Source organism: Trichomycterus rosablanca, chromosome 1 (assembly GCF_030014385.1).
Source record: "Trichomycterus rosablanca isolate fTriRos1 chromosome 1, fTriRos1.hap1, whole genome shotgun sequence".
Lineage (NCBI taxonomy): Eukaryota > Metazoa > Chordata > Actinopteri > Siluriformes > Trichomycteridae > Trichomycterus > Trichomycterus rosablanca.
In genome coordinates, this window is record NC_085988.1 from 18,689,164 (window position 1) to 18,712,440 (window position 23,277).

The 23,277-nt window shown below is 40.6% G+C and overlaps 1 protein-coding gene across 1 annotated transcript in view; it reads left to right on the forward strand.

Moving 5' to 3' along the window:
• The first annotated feature begins 6,198 nt into the window (after positions 1-6,198).
• The window catches only part of atp7a (ATPase copper transporting alpha), a 57,911-nt gene continuing 40,832 nt past the window's right edge, over positions 6,199-23,277 (forward strand). The window contains exons 1-3 of the mRNA XM_062989003.1: positions 6,199-6,423; positions 14,084-14,210; positions 21,007-21,475. Coding sequence (XP_062845073.1) covers positions 14,091-14,210; positions 21,007-21,475 — 589 coding nt within the window. The 5' untranslated portion in view covers positions 6,199-6,423; positions 14,084-14,090. The remainder of the gene's footprint in view (positions 6,424-14,083; positions 14,211-21,006; positions 21,476-23,277) is intronic.

The following is a 23,277-nucleotide window of genomic DNA, read 5'->3' on the forward strand; positions in this document are numbered from 1 at the left end:
CATCGTATCGAATCTCAGCTCTGCCTTGCCGGCTGAGGATGAGCGGCCACATGAACAACGATTGGCCTGTTGTTCATATGGGCGGGACTAAGCCAAATAGGGTCTCTCTCTCATGACTAGTGCAATTATGACCTCTGCTGGCTGATTGATGGCGCCTGCACAGAGATGAGAAAAGAGTGCTCTTAGGGTGTGTCCCTCCGTACACGCAGCTAAGCTGCACTGCACTCGTCAAAGTGTAAGTGATAAGATGCATACGGCATGCTGCCCACAAGTCGGAGGGGGCGTGGGTTAGCTTCGTTCTCCTCAATCAGAGCAGAGATCGGCATTGGTGGAGAGGAAGCATGACGTAATGGGGCAATTGGACGCGCTAAAAAAGGAGAAAAAGGGGAGAAGATGCATAAAGAAAAAATATATATTTTTAAAATCTTAACAAAATAAAAACATTTAATAACAACACTTTAACTAAGCTGCTTTTTCAGGTTTACAATGGCATTTACAACCATCACATAGACACAAAACTTAGACACATGTACTGGAGCACTGTGCTTTTTTAATGTCATGTGAAAAATCCAGTGTATAGTTTTAGCCCACCTATAGTTTATGCTATGATGGCCTCCAGCAGCGGTTCTCAATCTTTGGTCCTTTTAGGCAGGTACATCAAATATTTGTCCAATCCTAAAGGCTATATAGGCTATAGGTACTTTAAGATTAATATAACATCACAAGAGAGCTCACATATGCTAATAGCCCAGTGATTTTCCTGACCCATCACGTGTAATTTTTTTTACTCCTCTCAATAAAATGTAATAGGAACCCCACTCTGGTCTCACTCAGGCCCCCAGGTTGGGAACCACTGGTCCACAGTACCACCTAGAGGTAAAAAAAAAAAAAGTACAAGTTTACCTGTAATCTTTGTTATTGTTAAAATGTTTTATTCTAAAGAATAAGAAGAGCAAATATTTACTTTTATGTATTGAAATATATATTTTTGCTTTATTTAATTCAGTGCAAATAAGTAATAAAAGTATTCATCAGTACAATTTTGGCGAAAGCGTGCCCTCTATTGGTGGCATATTAATCAATCAGACACTTTCTCAAATCCTAAACTTACTTGTCCCAAATGTTACCAAACTCTCCTCTTCTTGCACACTACAAAATAGAGTTAAATGGTACATTCTAATCACCCCAGTAGTTCCCTATGAAGTAAACTAGATAAGGAATTAGGACATTTTAAGTGGCACTCCAGACCATAGTGACCATAGTGAGTAAAAGTGATCAGTTGGAAGGGAACTTGGTAGACTGTGTAGGAAGTAACAACGGTTATCACTACTATATCTCACATACATGAAGATAACATTAGAAGGTATTTAGTTTGGACTTTATCTTCTTAATTATACTAATACTACACAGATGTTACCTAGCCAATGCCAGACGATTCGATGTATTACCATCTCTAATAAGTGTGTCTTCTGTAAAAGCCTACATTTTTGATCTTTTTTTTTTTTGTGTCTATACCTTCTCCTTCTAAATGAATGTGTCCTGGGTATTAGGATAAAAATTGCCCGTAAAAGCCAATATATATACAGTGTATCACAAAAGTGAGTACACCCCTCACATTTCTGCAGATATTTAAGTATATCTTTTCATGGGACAACACTGACAAAATGACACTTTGACACAATGAAAAGTAGTCTGTGTGCAGCTTATATAACAGTGTAAATTTATTATTCCCTCAAAATAACTCAATATACAGCCATTAATGTCTAAACCACCGGCAACAAAAGTGAGTACACCCCTAAGAGACTACACCCCTAAATGTCCAAATTGAGCACTGCTTGTCATTTTCCCTCCAAAATGTCATGTGATTTGTTAGTGTTACTAGGTCTCAGGTGTGCATAGGGAGCAGGTGTGTTCAATTTAGTAGTACAGCTCTCACACTCTCTCATACTGGTCACTGAAAGTTCCAACATGGCACCTCATGGCAAAGAACTCTCTGAGGATCTTAAAAGACGAATTGTTGCGCTACATGAAGATGGCCAAGGCTACAAGAAGATTGCCAACACCCTGAAACTGAGCTGCAGCACAGTGGCCAAGATCATCCAGCGTTTTAAAAGAGCAGGGTCCACTCAGAACAGACCTCGCATTGGTCGTCCAAAGAAGCTGAGTGCACGTGCTCAGCGTCACATCCAACTGCTGTCTTTGAAAGATAGGCGCAGGAGTGCTGTCAGCATTGCTGCAGAGATTGAAAAGGTGGGGGGTCAGCCTGTCAGTGGTCAGACCATACGCCGCACACTACATCAAATTGGTCTGCATGGCTGTCACCCCAGAAGGAAGCCTCTTCTGAAGTCTCTACACAAGAAAGCCCGCAAACAGTTTGCTGAAGACATGTCAACAAAGGACATGGATTACTGGAACCATGTCCTATGGTCTGATGAGACCAAGATTAATTTGTTTGGTTCAGATGGTCTCAAGCATGTGTGGCAGCAATCAGGTGAGGAGTACAAAGATAAGTGTGTCATGCCTACAGTCAAGCATGGTGGGGGGAATGCCATGGTCTGGGGCTGCATGAGTGCAGCAGGTGTTGGGGAGTTACATTTCATTGAGGGACACATGAACTCCAATATGTACTGTGAAATACTGAAGCAGAGCATGATCCCCTCCCTTCGGAAACTGGGTCGCAGGGCAGTGTTCCAGCATGATAACGACCCCAAACACACCTCTAAGACGACCACTGCTTTATTGAAGAGGCTGAGGGTAAAGGTGATGGACTGGCCAAGCATGTCTCCAGACCTAAACCCAATAGAACATCTTTGGGGCATCCTCAAGTGGAAGGTGGAGGAGCGCAAAGTCTCGAATATCCGCCAGCTCCGTGATGTCGTCATGGAGGAGTGGAAAAGCATTCCAGTGGCAACCTGTGAAGCTCTGGTAAACTCCATGCCCAGGAGAGTTAAGGCAGTTCTGGGAAATAATGGTGGCCACACAAAATATTGACACTTCAGGAACTTTCACTAAGGGGTGTACTCACTTTTGTTGCCGGTGGTTTAGACATTAATGGCTGTATATTGAGTTATTTTGAGGGAAGAATAAATTTACACTGTTATATAAGCTGGACACAGACTACTTTTCATTGTGTCAAAGTGTCATTTTGTCAGTGTTGTCCCATGAAAAGATATACTTAAATATCTGCAGAAATGTGAGGGGTGTACTCACTTTTGTGATACACTGTATATACATCCCCTCATTTTAACACTAGCAAAATATTATATTCATAAAGCTAAAAACCTTAGAAAATGTGTTATTTTTATATAAATCATTTAACAGTTTACATTATTTCTTGTTCAATGAGGGGCTCAAGAAATGCACTGTAGGTAGGTAGGTAGGTAGGTAGGTAGGTAGGTAGGTAGGTAGGTAGGTAGGTAGGTAGGTAGGTAGGTAGGTAGGTAGGTAGGTAGGTAGGTAGGTAGGTAGGTAGGTAGGTAGGTAGGTAGGTAGGTAGGTAGGTAGGTAGGTAGGTAGGTTAGGTTAGGTAGGTAGGTAGGTAGGTAGGTAGGTAGGTAGGTAGGTAGGTAGAGAGATAGAGAGATAGAGAGAGAGATAGAGAGAGAGATAGAGAGATAGAGAGATAGATAGATAGTTAGATAGTTAGATAGATAGATAGATAGATAGATAGAGAGATAGAGAGATAGATAGATAGATAGATAGATAGATAGATAGATAGATAGATAGATAGATAGATAGACAGACAGACAGATAGATACTTTATTTATCCCGAAAGAAAATGATTTAATTTATTGAAATTATTGAATTAATAAAAGATGGCAATTTCTTAGCATTTTTTGTTTCATTAATATAACATTTGACTATTAATATAATTAGGAATGGAATGCATCTACAGTTTACAATATTACTTATTCTCTACAACAAAACATGGAAGCTCAGTGGTTAAATTGCCAGATTGGGCGGCACGGTGGCTGGGTGAGTAGCACTGTCGCCTCACAGCAAGAAGGTGCTAGGTTCAATCTCCAGGTGGAGCGGTCTGGGTCCTTTTTGTGTGGAGTGCAAGGTGAAAAGGAGATACAAAATTGTCCATGTCTGTGTTTGACGTTAAACCTGTGAACTGTGAATTTTGTGTAACAAGTAATTACCGTTTCTGTCATGAATGAAACCAAAGTGTGTAAAACATGACGTTAAAATCCTAATAAATAAATAAATTGCCAGATTACTGATCAGAAGGTCGCTGGTTCGAGCCCCACTACTGCCAGGTTGCTACAGCTGGGCCATGAGCAAGACTCTTAACCCCTTAATTGCTTGTTTTGTATTCAGACACAATGGCGTGTCTCTTTGGATAATTTATTTATTAGGATTTTAACGTCATGTTTTACACACTTTGGTTACATTCATGACAGGAACGTTAGTCCTGGACAATTTTATATCTGAAATTCACCTCACTTGCATGTCTTTGGACTGTGGGAGGAAACTGGAGCACCCGGAGGAAACCCACACAGACACAGCGAGAACATGCAAACTCCACCCAGGACCTTCTTGCTGTGAGGCGAGAGTGCTACCCACCGAGCCACTGTGCCTTCTCTTTGGATAAAAGCTTTTGCTATCTTATAAACGTAACTAGGTGAACGTGCAGTTCTGGAAAATATATATATATATATATATATATATATATATATATATATATATATATATACAGGGGTTGGACAAAATAACTGAAACACCTGTCATTTTAGTGTGGGAGGTTTCATGGCTAAATTGGACCAGTCTGGTGGCCAATCTTCATTAATTGTACATTGCACCAGTAAGAGCAGAGTGTGAAGGTTCAATTAGCAGGGTAAGAGCACAGTTTTGCTCAAAATATTGCAATGCACACAACATTATGGGTGACATACCAGAGTTCAAAAGAGGACAAATTGTTGGTGCACGTCTTGCTGGCGCATCTGTGACCAAGACAGCAAGTCTTTGTGATGTATCAAGAGCCACGGTATCCAGGGTAATGTCAGCATACCACCAAGAAGGACAAACCACATCCAACAGGATTAACTGTGGACGCAAGAGGAAGCTGTCTGAAAGGGATGTTCGGGTGCTAACCCGGATTGTATCCAAAAAACATAAAACCACGGCTGCCCAAATCACGGCAGAATTAAATGTGCACCTCAACTCTCCTGTTTCCACCAGAACTGTCCGTCGGGAGCTCCACAGGGTCAATATACACGGCCGGGCTGCTATAGCCAAACCTTTGGTCACTCGTGCCAATGCCAAACGTCGGTTTCAATGGTGCAAGGAGCACAAATCTTGGGCTGTGGACAATGTGAAACATGTATTGTTCTCTGATGAGTCCACCTTTACTGTTTTCCCCACATCCGGGAGAGTTACGGTGTGGAGAAGCCCCAAAGAAGCGTACCACCCAGAGTGAAGCATGGGGGTGGATCAGTGATGGTTTGGGCTGCCATATCATGGCATTCACTGCCAAGGACTACCGAACCATTCTGGAGGACCATGTGCATCCAATGGCGGTGCCGTGTATCAGGATGACAATGCACCAATACACACAGCAAGACTGGTGAAAGATTGGTTTGATGAACATGAAAGTGAAGTTGAACATCTCCCATGGCCTGCACAGTCACCAGATCTAAATATTATTGAGCCACTTTGGGGTGTTTTGGAGAAGCGAGTCAGGAAACGTTTTCCTCCACCAGCATCACGTAGTGACCTGGCCACTATCCTGCAAGAAGAATGGCTTAAAATCCCTCTGACCACTGTGCAGGACTTGTATATGTCATTTCCAAGACGAATTGACGCTGTATTGGCCGCAAAAGGAGGCCCTACACCATACTAATAAATTATTGTGGTCTAAAACCAGGTGTTTCAGTTATTTTGTCCAACCCCTGTATATATACATATATTTCATTACACTATTGTACCTGCAGTCAATTTGTCATACCCCTATTCTAGAAACAGGTTGCAATAATTATAGCAGGTATTGCGCATGTAGGAGCGCGGTGTTGATTTTCAGTTCACAGTTTAGTTCACAATTTACCGCACAAGCCCTAAATAGAATCCCTACATAGTGAGCGAAAGGTACAGCCGCGACACACGATGTGGCGCACTACATGTTAGTCAGTAGTACATTTGTGATCGAGCCGAATTGAAGAGTGTCTGTTGCTTGTTATCAGTTTGATTCTTAGACGGACTGGACAGAGTGAGAAGCAGGAGTGACAGTGGAGGCTGAGTGCTGTGTGAGTGAGAAGTTAATCAGTGTTGGTTATGTTTAGTTTAATGCGCTTATTTCTCCAGTGTTTTGACACCGGAGAGTTGTTTAGTGACCAACTAGCTGAGTCACTAGCCAGCCGAGTGTGTGAGGAAAACAGCTCAACGCTTTAGCTAACGACGCTGGAAAAGCGAACTGTTGCACAGGTAATAAAAGCTTATAACCCGTTATTACTGTCAAAAATGTCTTAAATTACTAATTCAACAACTTAGTTATTAGCTAAGTAATTGCTGCTTACTAGAACTACAATTTACCCTGTGGCTAACTACATACTAGCGGGTACATTTTCATGCTGTGTTCCAAATCTTGTACTAATGTACTAAGAAGTTTACTGGGTTAGTACACCACCAAAAGTACAGTTATTGTTTTAGACATACTGTGTAGTGTTCAGTATTCTTTATTTGTTTATGTTTGGTTTATTTTCATTTTTCAGTATTTAACATACATACACCGATCAGCCATAACATTAAAACCACCTCCTTGTTGCTACACTCACTGTCCATTTTATCAGCTCCACTTACCATATAGAAGCACTTTGTAGTTCTACAATTACTGACTGTAGTCCATTTGTTTCTCTGCATGCTTTGTTAGCCTGCTTTCATGTTGTTCTTCAATGGTCAGGACTCTCACAGGACCACCACAAAGCAGGTATTATTTAGGTGGTGAATCATTCTCAGCACTGCAGTGACACTGACATGGTGGTGGTGTGTTAATGTGTGTTGTGCTGGTATGAGTGGATCAGACACAGCAGCGCTGCTGGAGTTTTTAAACACCTCAATGTCACTGCTGTACTGAGAATAGTCCACCAATCAAAATTATCCAGCAGCGTCCTGTGACCACTGATGAAGGTCTAGAAGATGACCAACTCAAACAGCAGCAATAGATGAGCGATCGTCTCTGACTTTACATCTACAAGGTGGACCAACTAGGTAGGAGTGTCTAATAGAGTGGACAGTGAGTGGACACGGTATTTAAAAACTCCAGCAGCGCTGCTGTGTCTGATCCACTCATACCAGCACAACACACACTAACACACCACCACCATGTCAGTGTCACTGCAGTGCTGAGAATGATCCAACACCCAAATAATACCTGCTCTGTGGTGGTCCTGTGGGGTCCTGACCATTGAAGAACAGGGTAAAAGCAGGCTAAAAATGTATGTAGAGAAATAGATGGACTACAGTCAGTAATTGTAGAACTACAAAGTGCTTCTATATGGTAAGTGGAGCTGATAAAATGGACAGTGTGTGTAGAAACCAGGAGGTGGTTTTAATGTTATGGCTGATCGCTGTACATAGCCAGTAACTGTGTATGTGTGTGAATAAATTCTGGTCCTTTAGGTATATGTACTTACATTTAGCAGACACTTTTATCCAAAGCGATTTACATTACTGTGACAGTATACAGTCTAAGCAATTGAGGGTTAAGGGCCCAACAGTGGCAATCTGGAAGTGATGGGGCTTGAACAAGTGACCTTTTGATTTCTAGTCCAGTACCTTAACCACTAGGCTACAACTGCCCTACCTGCCCTATATGTAGACAGTGTTGTTATTTGTCAAAGAGTATTTATCATTAGATTGCTAAAGAAAACCTGACAATTGACACTTAGTTAGATTTAAAAGCAGTGTGGTGCAACAGAGCCAAATAGTTGGTGTTACAAAAACTGGAACAGGATTAAAAGTCATGACAGCATTTGTCAACCACAGAAAACATGCGTCAGCAAAAAGGAAGAATGGAATAAATAGAATTTGCCATTCAGCAAAATAGTTGCCTAATTCCTCAGAAGGACATGAGTGTGTGTTTGGATTAAGCCACATGATCCCTTCAACCGATATTGTTTGCTGCTTGTTGTTGAGTTATGGAAATATTGCATAGTCGTGTAATAGCCAAAGAATATGTAGCAAATTTAGAAGATCATGTTTACCCTGTGGTGCAAACAATCTGTTCTGGTCCTATTTTAGAATGGTATGATAAGCTGGAGTGAAGGTAAGCATCTGTATATGTCATAGTCTGTCATAGTGGTTAAGCTACTGGACTAGTAATCCACAGGTCGCTGGTTCAAGCCCCACCATGTCAAGTTGTCACTGTTGGGCCCTTGAGCAAGGCCCTTAACCTTCAATTGCTTAGACCAGTGGTTCTCAAACTGTGGTACGCGTACCACTGGTGGTACGTGAAGCAGCACGAGGTGGTACGCCAGATAATCTCGGAAAAGTAATTACATGCACCGAAAAAATAAATAATTAAATAATTATAAATAAAAAAATATGAAACAAAATGTGTAAATTACTAATAAAATCTGTTTCGAAGTTCTTATAATTCTGTTTTAATAAAATCAGTTTAATTAAAACGAATGTGTTTTTAAAAATATTCGGGGCTAAGCAGACACCGTACTTCATTACGTCTATACTTCAAGTTCGCGGTTTCCATCTCGAAATTTCCGAAACGCTTTTGTCAGAGCAGATCTGCGTTTGAATCTCACTGATCTCGTTCCTGACATCACCAGGCTGCTCCGCTAAACAGGCGCACTCGCTGAAATGGTCAGTGGTAACTGCAGATATACTAGTGATGAGTCGTTTGTGACCGGTCCGATTCCGGTTCTTATCGACTGTAATCCACCCATTCAGCTTCGCATCAGTAGAGGGAATTAATTATAACTGGTAATAAGAGCTGCACTTTCAGTATCATGGAAAGCGAGCGAGACACACACACTTACATTCACATACACTAACACCACACACATAAACACACACTCGCACGCATGCATACTCACACACACACACACACACACACACACACACACACACGCGCACACACACGCAGAGAGCTAGAGCTAGTAGTATAATGACAAATAATTGAGAAATAAACTTGTTTAATTGTGTTAAATCTGGTTATTTCATTGTGCTTATGTTTTAAAGCAGAAACAAACAGTCGCATCTCTGCACAAAAGAGGATTTTTCTGAAACTTAATGAAATGCAATCACAGTATGTCTCTTACCTGTGGTTTTTTTCCCTTTTGAAATAAATCTTTTTTTCTCATTTAAGTGTTGTTTGAATTAGGAATACATTTAAGGCAAGGTAGCAACATTTTATATTAATATCGGGGGTGTCTTATAGTTTACCCCCAGTAGCGCCTCCCGAAAAACGAAGAGCCATTTTTTTAACGGCTCTTTAAAAGGAACCGAGCCAAAAAGATCCGACTCCCTTCAAGAAGCCATAATTCCCATCACTAATATATATATACACACACACACACACACACACACACCTAAATAATGTGTGCCATATGTGGTTCTGTGATGAGAAACATAGGTGGTACTTGGAACTTTTGGTTTGATAATGGGTGGTACTTGGTCTAAAAAGTTTGAGAACCACTGGCTTAGACAGTATACAGTCACAGTACTGTAAGATAAAAGCATCTGCGAAATGCCGTAAATGTAGCTTCTGATCACCAACTGAGAGGCTCCAGTGCAGACTGTCAGGTGCAGACATGCTCTAAGACTTTACCACAAAACATTTAGAACTTGTCTGAAAGCTTTTTCATCATCAGAACCAAGCTCCCCAACTTGGACAGTGTATATAACAGCCGACAGCATCAGTAAGGATGCAACACACCCTGGGAACTATCTGTTTTCCCTGTTCCCATCTGGAAGGCGGTACAGGGCTATTCATACACACACGAACAGACTGAGGAACAGTTTCTTCCCAAGAGCTGTGGCCTCCATCACCCCTCTCAACACCTTATAGACTGTGAACTTGAACACTGCGTATTTGCACATCTTCATACAACCATTCTCTCACTCAAGCATAACATTATCATTTTTGAAACTGAAGTGGTATTTATTTTATTTATCTTGAAATCCATACTTCTAATTGTACTGGTTATTGTGTGTAAATATCCAGATGTTTATGTAAACACTTTTGCTTCTTCTTTTTATCTTTCGGAGAGTGTCAAACTAAATTTTGTTGTACGCAAGTATAATGACAATAAAGGTTCTTCTTCTTTTCTTAAAGGATTAAAGCTGATTTAGAGGCAAAGGTACTTGTCATTAGCTTAGTCATATTAATTAGGGATGCAGATTCTGCCAATTTCTTTTAACCTTTTGTGTTTCCAGTCTAGATTCTTTTTAAAGTATATTTTTGAATATTTTATGTGTTTATGTTTGATTTATTTGCAATTTTTGCACACTCAGAGTTGGTCAGGGTGTGTTACAAATCAGTGTTTTTACTCTGTACAGACTGCAGCTGTGCTTTCAATCAGCTGTTGAAAGTGAATTGAAATTACATTTGAACCAACAACATGAATTCATGTAATATATTTAGATGCTTTTATCCAAAGCATCTTGTCATGCATACAATTGAGTGTAAAGGGCTTGCTCAAGAGTCCAACAGTGGCAACTTGCTGGTTGTGAGGTTTGACCCGGCAACCTTCTGATCACCAGTCCAGCAGCACCTTACATCCATTATAGTGTAGATGTAAAGCATATATACAGTACAGAAAGCACATAGCAATACATTCAAGTTTCCACGTGCTGTACATACAACTAAATAAACTAAAAAAAAACACTCACTCTCACTCACTTTCTTAACCGGGGGGGGCAGACACACACCCACACACCCATTCACCTACAGGGCAATTTAGTGTCTCCAATTAAGCTCCCGAAGGAAACCCACGCAGACACGGGGAGAACATGCAAACTCCACACAGAAAGGACCCGGACTGCCCCGCCTGGGGATCGAACCCAGGACCGTTTTGCTGTGAGTGATACCCACCGAGCCAATGTGCCGCCCTTACTGACAAAACAGGATGTAATGAAATATATTGTCAGAAGCGTTTAGATGCTGCAGTAGAAAAGTACACTAGCCCACTACCAGTGCGATCCAGACTTTGAATCCTAGCTGTGCTATCAGCTGGTCGGCCATCTACATACAGACATGATTATCTGTGTCTGAGAGTGGGTGACTGAGGCCCTGCAATGGATTGGTGTCTTGTCCAGGGTGTGTTACTGCATTGCACCTAGTCAATCTGTAGAAACCGGACCCATCGTGATTATGACCAGGATATAGCCGTGATTAAGCATGGCAATGAATGAATACTAATTAAATGAATAAAATCAGTAACATACAGTGGTTGGAGGGCGGCAGCAAGTATTCAACCACTTTTTTAATGTAAAATCCTGAAAGAGGGGTAAATTATTTAGTGCTTCCTGATTTACTCCTCGTGATTCCCCATGTGATTGTTCCAGAAATGGAGAACATAAGGAAACACAAAACAAATTTGGATTGATGGTTTTATTTTTTTGAAGGGAAAAGGTTATGTTTGTAAAAAAAAAATTTAATTGGCCCCCTGAACTCAATAATTGGTTAGGCCACATTTAACAGTACCAGCTACAACCAAATACTTTGGTTAACTGGAGAGCACTCTGTCAAATCACCCTGGAGCAGAGATGTTTACAAGTTACAAAATATGAGTCCAAGTCAAGTCACAAGTCTTTAGGCTAGAGTCTGAGTCAAGTCACGAGTCAATATAATATACACAAATCATAAAGTCTTCCAGATGCTATAAAATTTATAACCGTGTGTTGTCCCATTAGGAATATAATCTTTTATTTTGTAAATGTGCTTATAATTAAAAACCTCCAAACTACTACTACTGAATATAGACTGATAACCAGACCTTTTAAGGATTTCTTATGTTAAAAAAGAAGAATTCAGTGGTCCATCATTTAGGTCAAGTCCCATTTGCCTTGAAGCAGCAAGGCCAGGAATGGTGTGGGTTTAACACAATTGTTCAGTTGAAAGTAGAATTGCATCATGTGACCTCTGTGGTTCTGATAGGGGATCAAAAGCTTGCCCACATGATAGGCAAGCATGATTAGTCCCATCCATACTCCAGAGAGGCACTTTTACAGTCCCATGTGACGTACTCAGCTAATGTGTTTGCACTTCTGGCTACAACTTACGCATTTACACAAAGCGCCCTGACTGTTTAACATCAGTGGACTGTTTATGTGTACTGACGTCTGGTAATGAAACAGTAAAAAGAAAATGAGAGCAGGTAGGGCTGAACAGCTTTTTTTTTTTTTCAATAACTAAAATCTCCATTTAATAAAAAGCATGTTGTGTTTACTTGTGTCTTTGTCTAATACAGGGGTCTCAAACTCGCGGGCCAATTGCGGCCCGCAGGCCGATATTTTGTGGCCCCCGACTTAACGTCAAAGTTCATTGTTAGTGCGGCCCGGGCGGTTTTCTCACACGCACCTATTTTGCCGAGTCGTTGCGCAACTCATTCACGTGATTCAGAGCGACACCAAGTGGAAGGAAAATATATCCTGTCAGCCAGTGCAAGATACAGAGGACGGAAAGGTGCGATCGCAAAAGAAAACAAATTTACCAAGAACAATTTAATCAAAAAGAGCAAGAATTTAAAATATATAAAACAGACCATGCACTTGATATTAAGAATTAAGAGAGGTGAAGTAACATGGACACCAGAGTTAGCTCAGTGGCGGAGAGATTTGGTAGAGCAGAAGGATGTGTAGGATGTAAAGAAAAAGAATAAAATCTAGATCACTTTATTTATGAATGTGAAATGCATAAACACATGAGAGATAAATTTAATAATGATAAGAAAAACGAAGTGCTCAAAAAAGCTATGAACAATGATAACATTTCCAAATTCCTCTCAGAATATATAGAAAGGGCTTTCTGAATAATATCCCAAACACTCAGGTATTGGGCAGAGGTGGAAAGAGTACTAAAATATTGTACTCAGGTAAAAGTACTACTACTTTAAATAATCTTTACTGAAATACGAGTAAAATTACTAGTCTAAAAACCTACTCAAGTAAAAAAGTAACTCATTTAAAACGTATTCGGAGTAAACGTTACTTCGTTACTTGTGTTAGTAAAAAAAAAATTCTTAACAGCAGGGGGGTCTCTCCTGTGTAATGCAAACAGGACAAGTGGATATATCTCACAATAGTTGTTTTTAATTAAAATATAATAGAAAAAACATGTTGATAGAACATTTAAAGAATTTAGGAATGTAATGTGTTATTTTAGTACAGAACATCCCATAAAACATTTTCAAACTGTATAACCACTGAAGTTGGTATTAATTGTGGATTCTATAGAGCAGCCTTCTTTTCATCACCAACAAATACCTACATCCTACTGCAGATCTCATAATTCAAAACAAGTCAAGGTTACAGGTGTTGTGACTTTCACTAAATGACCCAAAGAAAACCTTGAAGATGTAAGACAATTCTGGGAGTAATGGATCTTTGAAGGGAGCTGGATCTTTAGGTTTCTGGCAGCAAAGAGTAGGTAAAAGAAGCCTATGTTCTGAAGAATTGTTCATGTTCTGAACTGTTATTAATAAAGATTGAGAAGTTTGGATCAGTTGTACTTTTGTTTGGAATACCTAAAACCCTTTTTTTGTGGAATACTTGATGCGGCCCAGCCGCTCCTAGACTCTACCTCCAGCGGCCCCCAGATAAATTGAGTTTGAGACCCCTGGTCTAATATGTAAGTGTGAGAAAGATGTAAAAAAAGAAGAAACACTTTTTTACAGCATTGTAAATGTAGCTGCTCAGACGTGTGATACAGATACAGCTGCTAGATTATCTAGGCTGATTAAAGGTATGCCAGAATCAATCTGACCAAGTGGACGTGGGCTTTACTGTGTGAACCTAATATTTACTTTGCGAGTTCACATGACTTATGAAGTCGTAAGTACTGGTGCTCAGTTCTTATCTTGCTTCCTCTTAACTGTTAACATGCCTTTTGTGTTGTTTGTCCAAACAGAGGAAGCATGACGCAAAGAGGCGGCCTGTGCTCCATCACCCTGTGTGTGGAGGGCATGACATGTGGCTCATGTGTCAACTCCATAGAGCAGCAGATTGGTGGACTTCCAGGGGTCATCCACATAAAGGTAAGGATAAATTCTGTCAAACTATTACGACTAATTAGAGGTTTATGGTGACAGTTCTGGATATTCACTTGGATTCAAAATGTTTAATATTAAAACTACTGCTGCATAGAATAATAATGCATATGAAATCATGTTTAGCAGGGAAAACTAATTGGATTTTGTTCTGGCTGATTGATTGGAAGTAGGGATATTATTGAAAACAGTTCATTAAAAAATGCTGTCTGTTTAAAATGTTATTTCCTCCACTTTCTGGTGACAAAGCAGTAAAAAATCAAGTAAAAAGTCAAGTCAAATTTGATTATTAAGTTGTCTCAAAGCAACTTTACAGAATCCAGGACCGACAGACCAAAAACCCCTATTTAGCAAGCCGAGAGCGACAGTGGCAAGAACAAACTCCCTTAAAATTACAGGAAGAAACCCTAAGAGGAACCAGACTAAGCAGGGACCCCCATCCTCTTTGGGTTAGCCCAGTAGTGCTGAGATCTCGAACTCTTGAGTTTCAATCTCAGCTTTGCTATCAGCCGCCCTGGCGCTTACACTGACACATGATTGACTATGTTTCTATAACAGCGCCTAAACAGGGTTTCCTCATAACTGCTGGCTGATTGATGGCGCCCACACAGTGAGACAGGGATAGTGGAGGTCTGTGTGAAACGGATCCTCATATGAACCCGCCTTATGCAGGTGAAAAGATGTAGTTAATAATGCACCTGTGTTGGAGGAGGTGTGTGATGGTTGCGACTCTCAGGAGTGGAAGTCTGCAGCAGTAGATGCGAATTACAGTCCGGTAATTGGATACAACTAGATTGGGGGAAAATTGGGGGAATAATTGTACTAGACAATGTAAAAAAGTAATTTTAATTCATTTCCAACAGCTTAAAGTTTGATGCTTGATTTGAGCTAAATAGTAAAGCTTGTGTCAGATCCACCTCTAGGGCACATTCACATGGGAAGCATTTTGCGCAAACTGTCGCTTTGTTCAGCGATTGGCTTGAGCGGTGCGGTAAAATGTCATCAAAATGAGAAAATGAGACGAATCTGCATTTGTGTGGAATAACAAATCCACTCAAAGCGTCCACATGTATCTGTGTTTAGCTGGATTTTCCTGTTTTACTTTTAAACTTGTGTTATAGCTCGGGGTTCTGAGAAATTGGGATAATCGGCTTTTCTGAGAGTCTAAAACACTTATTATTAAAAAAAGCTTAACATGGTTTAATGTACTAGAAAAACGACACAAACACTAAACCTCTTAATTATTTCTAATTATTATTCATTATTACTTAAGTTCTCTCCACTTATTGAATTCCTTGCTTATTGTTTTAGTACAATAGGTCACATTGTTTGTGCTGCTTAAGTTGCTTTTACATCGTCATATCAAACAGTTCGTCTCATTGGAGGCACATTGAAAAGTTTAGTGGCGAACTGGGTAAAAGTTCAATCAGGTGAACTTTGAGTGCTGCATCAAGCTCATAAATCGCGAGCCCACTCCATAGGAAACAGCGAAAGTGATGTTGGCGCTTCTCATGCGAATGCGTCCTTAGTCTGCTTTTACATATTTGTTTTGCACTTTATTCATCAAGAGGCCAAGAAGCAAAAGGCCTCTTACACACACGCTGTGCACACAATAATAACTGACAGTATTGACCGTTTAATCACATGCAGTTTTGTATACAATTTATTTTAGTTTCTACATGAAGACTCTGTAGCGTCGTCATTTGGAGTCATGAGAAGATAAAAACCCAGCACAAGAATAAAGTGGTTTAATGAAACCTTATTGTTTCATTAATCTAAGGGCAAATTGTCATATTATACAGCTACGAAACCACAACAAGCAATTCTAGGATTAGTAAACTTGATATCTAAAATGCAAACCCCTACTTCCCTAGTCCTAGTCGTCATGTATTTATTGAATTAAGCAGTTCAGGGTTTAGTAAAACGGTGAGAATCAGGTTCTCTCTGCTGTGTTTGTGACTTCAGACTCCCTCATTTAAACAATTTTCTTATTGGCGGCGCTCTGAAAAGGTCAGCGTTCAATCTGCTAAAATCAGATTGAGCTTTTAGAGTCACTGGCTCACTCCACAGGAAACATATGCATCGAAACCGCTTTTCGGCATCAGTCATGAGAATGCGAGCACCATCTAGGTCAAAAACATTTAAAGTAAGAGCTAACTTCTAATACCAACTGCAAAATGTTTATGAACAACTTTTAACATTAGGATGACAAACAGTAAAGCTGTTTTGCATCAGTATGGAGTCTGGCTGCATGTTAAACTCTACACCTACTCATCTGTAGGTAACAGTATTATTACTACTACAGTATTATTATTACAGTATTATAATGACAGTGGTAGCCGAGTGGGTAGGGCTTTGGGCTATCAACTGAAAGGTTGAGAGTTCAAATTCCAGCTCTGCCATGCAACCACTGTTAGGCCCCTGAACAAGGCCCTTAACCCTCAGTGCTCCAGGGGCGCCGTACAATGGCTGACCCTGCGCTCTGACCCCGGCATCCACACAAGCTGGGATATGTGAAGAAAGAATGTAATTGTACTGTACATCTGTATATGTATAAATGACAAATAAAGGCATTCTGTTATTGTGTTTGACAAAAATGATGTGGATGTTTTGCATCATGCTTCAGTATAGAGGTAGAACTTTGTGTGTATGAACTCAAGTGGTAAAGCAGTCTATTATGCTAGCCCACCACAACTGAGATCCAAGTTTAAAAGCCCTGCTACTGGATTGGCACGCTGCCCAATCCACATTAAGAAGCTTTTAGTTCAATCCAGTCTAAATAGCTTTAATATACCGACTGCTTCTCTATTATGATTAGCATGTTTAGTGTTTGTAATGAACAGCACTGTATAAAATCTACATTCATAATTCTGAACTGGTTTATCTTACTGTTCTACATTACTACCATGTTTACTGTCACACTGTTGTCATTAAATAAAGTTTAAAGATGTGTTGATATGATCTGTGATGTGTTTCATATGTAAATAGGACACTATGACCTAGTTAACTGTCGACTAATGACATTCGGTTATTGGTTAAATGCAACTGGCAAAATTGGAAGTAAGAACACACTGACGATTGCTTTGTCAGCAGCCTATGATTGATTTGTTTTGCTTTAAAATAATGAATGATGCCCTGGTATTCAAGCACACCACTGCGCATGCTGGTCATCCAAGCTACTAAGTTCTGCTTTTATGACGATGGCTCCAACGCAAATCTGTTTTATTGTTTCTGCTTTGTGGCCCTAAAATTGTAAAAGGTGTTATATGAGTTAAATTGCATGTAGTTTACTATCTCTGCTTATCTTTGTATCTGTATAATTTATGCTGGATGTACTCATTGTGCAATCACAGCTTAGTGTACTCTGGTGATATTTAAGGGTCTTTAGTCTTGACCTTGAGAAAATTACAGCCTGTTTTTACACTGCAGGAAAAAGTAGCCCAAATCTGAGCCTTTTCTTATGTTGTGACCTGTGTCGCCGACTGGTCGCCGCTAGATGTGGCAGCTCGGAGGCAACTCGGCATTCGTCCAGGGCTCGAACCTTTAAGAGACAAAATTAGGGAGGAGAGTTAAGTTGGAGGAGAGTTAAGTTGGAGGAGAGTTAAGTTAAGGTGCAGCCAGGCTAACTGGAGACACTGATTCGTCCAATAGGTACCTAGCCGCTAGGATGCATAAACCAGTGCATTGTAGTGCCGGTCCCTAGCCCGGATTAATAGGGAGGGTTGTATCAGGAAGGGCATCCGGCGTAAAAACTGTGCCAAATCAATAATGCGGATCACGATCCGCCGGCGACCCCTAACGGGAGCAGCCGAGGAAATAGATAGCTAGAGAGTTGTGCTGCGATTAAAAATAACATGTTACATTTATATTTTTGGCATTTGGCAGATGCTTTTATCCTTTGACAGTATACAGTCTGAGCAATTGAGGGTTAAAGGCTTTGTTTAACGGCCCAACAGCAGCAACCTAGTAGTGGCGAGGCTGGAACCAGCGACCATCTTTCTATACTTTCATTAAATAGTCATTTTAAGTCAATGTGTGAAAAAAATCTAATATGTCCTGCAGTGTGGTCAGAGAGGTTTATAATTATATATTATTTTAATTACTATTAACGACAGTATTTTTAATTTTTATTGTTAACAAAGTAGGTAAACCCTGTCAAATGCAAATAAAATAAATTTTATTTTTTGTAATAATTGATTTTTACATTTTACATTTACATTTTCGGCATTTAGCAGATGCTTTTATCCAAAGCAACTTACAGTATGCAGTCTAAGCAATTGAGGGTTAAGGGCCTTGCTCAAGGGGCCAACAGTGTCAACCTAGCAGTGATTACTAATCCAGTACCTTAATCACTAGGCTACGAGGTGCCTATTGATTTTGTTATTTAAGTTGCACAAAAGTGTCACTAAATAATCCCAACAGTTTAAGAGCCACATTCCTTGATTAGTGATTGCAATGATTTTAGATATCTCACCATCTACAGTGCATAAAATCATCAAAAGAGTAATTGTATGACGCTATCCAGGATTACTTTGACTGTTGTCAAGTAGTCAAGTCGTCCCTGCAGTCACAGATGCAGGTTGAGACTACTGTTGTACTATGCACAGTGTCACAAAGTCATATGTCTTTAGCGTCCAGAAATTGTGTCCAAGTTCTCTAAGCTCAGTACTTCTAGAACATAATAGGCTGGAGTCTACACCAAGAACACCAAAAGCCACATAATACAATCCTCTTCCCCCGGCGACTGTCACATCATTGAGGAAAGCCATTCATGTGTTCAGCTCAGAGATGGAACCTAATTGTAGTTCATTTAAGCTGCCCTTTGCTTTATAGCATTGTTACCCTGAGGCCATAACTGAGAAAGGCAGCTAATGATATTACGTCCCTGGTTTCAAGGGATTTGTCTTTTCAGAGACAGAAACCGTCTGTGTCATGGCAGACCAATAGAATCAGATGGCTCTTGATGGCTTTGGACAAAAACATTAGGTTGGAGTTTAAACTCTAGGATAGTCTTAAATGGTCTTGGATTTTTATCTGAATTTTAGAAGGAAACATGATCATTTAGACTGGGTGTATCTCTGACTGAGAAGCACAAAAGCAATCCAGAGTTTTGTTTTGGGCTGATATTCCTAATAGTCGAGTGACTTTGTTGGCTGTCGTTGATCTACTGAAATATTGACCAGAAGTCCCATCAACAAGTAACAAGACCCGTAACCCTCAATTGATCGAATTGTATTTAGTTCTCATTGTAAGTTGCTTTGGATAAATAGTCTTAGAGTTTGCGTCTTCTCCTCGTGTCTGTGTGGGTTTCCTCCCGGAGCTCCGGTTTCCTTTTACAGTACAACAGTGGTAACCAGTAACCACCTGTTCTGTCATGAATGTAACCAAAGTGTGTAAAACATGACGTTAAAATCCTAATAAAAATAAATACAGCGTGAGCTACTAATTCTTTAACTTCAGCTCATTAACTGATGATCTTTCTATTTTCACCAACATTTTTATAACTTCGCATAACTACAGGTGTCTCCAAATGACCAAAATGCCGAATTAGATCTAATTGGATTATATTTGTTCAAATCTGACCAACCTACACATTTTATGTTGTAAACTTAAGCAGATAATCTATACAAAGACTGAACACAAACTCTAATGAAATCTGTCTGCATCAGGTCACAGAGTCAGACCAGTTGCTTTAAGGTTGTCAGGGTTGGAGTAGAAATGATAAGGCAGAGCTGAGATTTGATACGATGTATTCGAAATCCCAGCTCTGGTGTGCTAGTGTATTTTACCGCTGCACCACCTGAGCGGCCTGCATTTGGTGTTTCTAATCTAAACTTTTTTTTTTTTAATGCATTTATATTATTTAAATAATGAATGATGAAACTGTTGTATTAGAATCACAAACTGAATTTGTTTGGTGTCAGTATGGAGTCTGACTGAATGTTAAATTCTACACATCTGGATCAGTGGGTTACATTTTTATAAAAATTGATATGGATCCAATACTTGTAGGATCCAGGGTTCAATTCCCCAGTAGTGCTATAGGCCAGTTTGCTACAGACTTGATGTAAAAGCAACATTCGTCATCCTGAACTGGTTCTGCTCACAATGGTTATGTTCATCTCACTGTTCTACATCACTGCTAGGTTTACTCTGATGCTGTTTTCATTAAATAAAGACTTGTTTATATGAAACTCGTGGTGTGATTTATATTTGGATGGGTCCCTGTAAGCTTTTCAGGTGTCGGTTAGCACTTGACTAATGACATATGGTTATCAGTTAAAAGAAACTGGAGGAATTTGCGTCACTAGTATCATATAAAATCAGTGTTAAACCTTTAAATAACAACAGATTTTATAGATATGTAGCTGCATAATTCTTCATACAAAATTCACAGAGCAGAACCAGTATGCCTAGTTTTCACTTACCCTTAAATCATGTGACTGACCCCCCCATAAGGTCTTTGCTGAAAGACTTTAAATGCTGATACTCATGTGTAACCCTAAGCATGTGATCAGATGACTTGTGAACCACACAACCACACATGACCTGTGAACCACAAGTTGTGCATTTGCAGAAACAAGGTGGTCACAGAGTTCAAAGAGTACTAGCTGACTGAACGTGCTCAGAAGTTACACAGTTCTGCACGTTTTAAAACAGTTTACAGTGTCCTCATTGCTCTGTATTGAATTTTACAGCTTTCCATTGGGCAATTACCCAGCATTAAGAATGGACCTAGTTTCAGTACAGGTCACTAAAATGCTTTTATCTTTTTTTACTACAGGTGTCCTTGGAGCATAAAAATGCCACCGTGATCTTTGACCCAATTCGCCAAAGTCCACAATCTTTAGCAGAAGCCATTGAGGACATGGGCTTTGAGTCGAGCGCGGAAAACGCCCCCCCGACCAAGCCTGTTTCAACAGAAACACAGTTCTTCCCAGTGGACGGCGGTAACACTAACTCTCTTGCCCAGATCTGCCAGCTAAAGGGCGTGCTGGAGGCCAAAGAGGACAGTAAGGGCAAGGGACTGGCCGTCACGTTCATTCCGAGCCTGGCGAGTACTGACCGGATCCGAGAGATGCTGGACACACTGGAGCCACAGCTAAACTCGGTTCCCTCTGCTACAAAGAGGATCTGTGATTCCAGCAATGTGGAGATGCTGAAGCTGCGCATTGATGGCATGACGTGTCTTTCCTGCACCACCACCATTGAGGGCAGGATTGGGAAATTAAAAGGGGTAGAAAAGATTAAAGGTGAGCCTGAAACAATGTTCATCCATCAAAACACACCTCTTATAAATGATTACAGTACGAACCACATATTGGGCCTGTCTGAAAACCTAGTGAGCTCTCTACATAAACACACGCTCTCGAGAAGAAAGCTGTCTAAATTCTTAGATGCCTTAAAATGCTGCTTACTAAGGTGCCTTATTTCAAAGCGATAATCTGACTGAATAACGAGGGAGCATCCAATGTCCAAAGTCGATGTCTTATTAGAATCCTCTCTACTTAGGCAGCTGCCTATGTAGGCAGTAGGCAGCAAGGCAGCTCACTAGGTTTTCAGACAGACCTTGATGGATTTCAGCTACCAAAGCTCTGCTATGCATGAACAGTACACAGTATGTACAACACATACAGTGATTACTGGTTTACTAATCAAAGATTGGGTTTAAGCTTAGAGATTTAGGGATGAATTCACGCACCTCTAGAGTCCAGTGCCGACGTGCTTTACACCACTGCATCCGACGCTTTGCATTGCGCTTGGTGATGTAAGGCTTGGATGCAGCTGCTCGGCCATGGAAACCCACTCCATGAAGCTCTCTACACACTGTTCTTGAGCTGATCTGAAGGCCACATGAAGTTTGGAGGTGTGTAGCGATTGACTCAGAAAGTTGGTGACCTCTGCGCACTATGCACCTCAGCATCCGCTGACCCCGCTCTGTCATTTTGAGTTGCTGTCGTTCCCAATTGCTTCTACTTTGTTATAATACCACTGACAGTTGACTGTGGAATATTTAGTAGAGAGGAAATTTCACGACTGGACTTGTTGCACAGGTGGCATCCTATCACGGTACCACGCTGGAATTCACTGAGCTCCTGAGAGCGACCCATTCTTTCACTAATGTTTGTAGAAGCAGTCTGCATGCCTAGGTGCTTGGTTTTATACACCTGTGGCCATGGAAGTGATTGGAACACCTGAATTCAATGATTTGGATGGGTGAGTGAATACATTTGGCAATATAGTGTATCTCTTGTTGCTTTGACTTTTCTGAATCCTGCTTACACATCTGGCAGTTCTTTTTCAACGTAAGCCTCTAGTCTGTGTTGAATATCTTCAGCATAATCTTACTGGCGTGTGATATGAGGGAGATTGTATCCAATTACCCGATTGCATTTTGCTTCCTCTCTACTGATATTGACTATCACTCTGAGGTCAAGAGCCAAGACTGACACGCGCGTATGTGTGTTGGCATAATTTGGTTCTCGCTGTGGTCAAACTTATTTAGAATTTTGAAATATTTCCATTGCTTTGTTATTGATTCAAGTGACTTTCATTTTTGGTATTGTTCTCAGAACCTGTCTGACTTCATCCCAGCACTGAAGCTTCTTTTGTGTAGTTAAAATTGGGGTTGGGCGCTCAGGTGGCGCAGCGGTAAAACACGCAAGCGCACCAGAGCTGACATTTCGAACTCGGCGGTTTGAAACTCGGCTCTACCATCCATCTGGGCTGGGCACCTACATGAACAACAATTGGCTGGGAGCCGGATAGGGACCTAATAACTGATGCAATTACGACCTCTACTGGCTGTGGTGCCTGCACAAAGAGTCGAGGGATAATGCGTTAATTAGGGTGTGGCTCTCCGTAGAGAAAGCTGATCTGCATATGAACTCACCTCGTGCGGGTGACAAGATGCAGTCGGCTACTGCACACGTGTCGAGGGGGCATGTGTCAGTCTCGTTCTCAGTCAGGGCGGGGTCGGCATCAGTAGAAAGGAAGCATAATGCAATTGGGTAATTGGACGTGCTAAAAAGAAGAAGAGGGGAAAATGCATAAA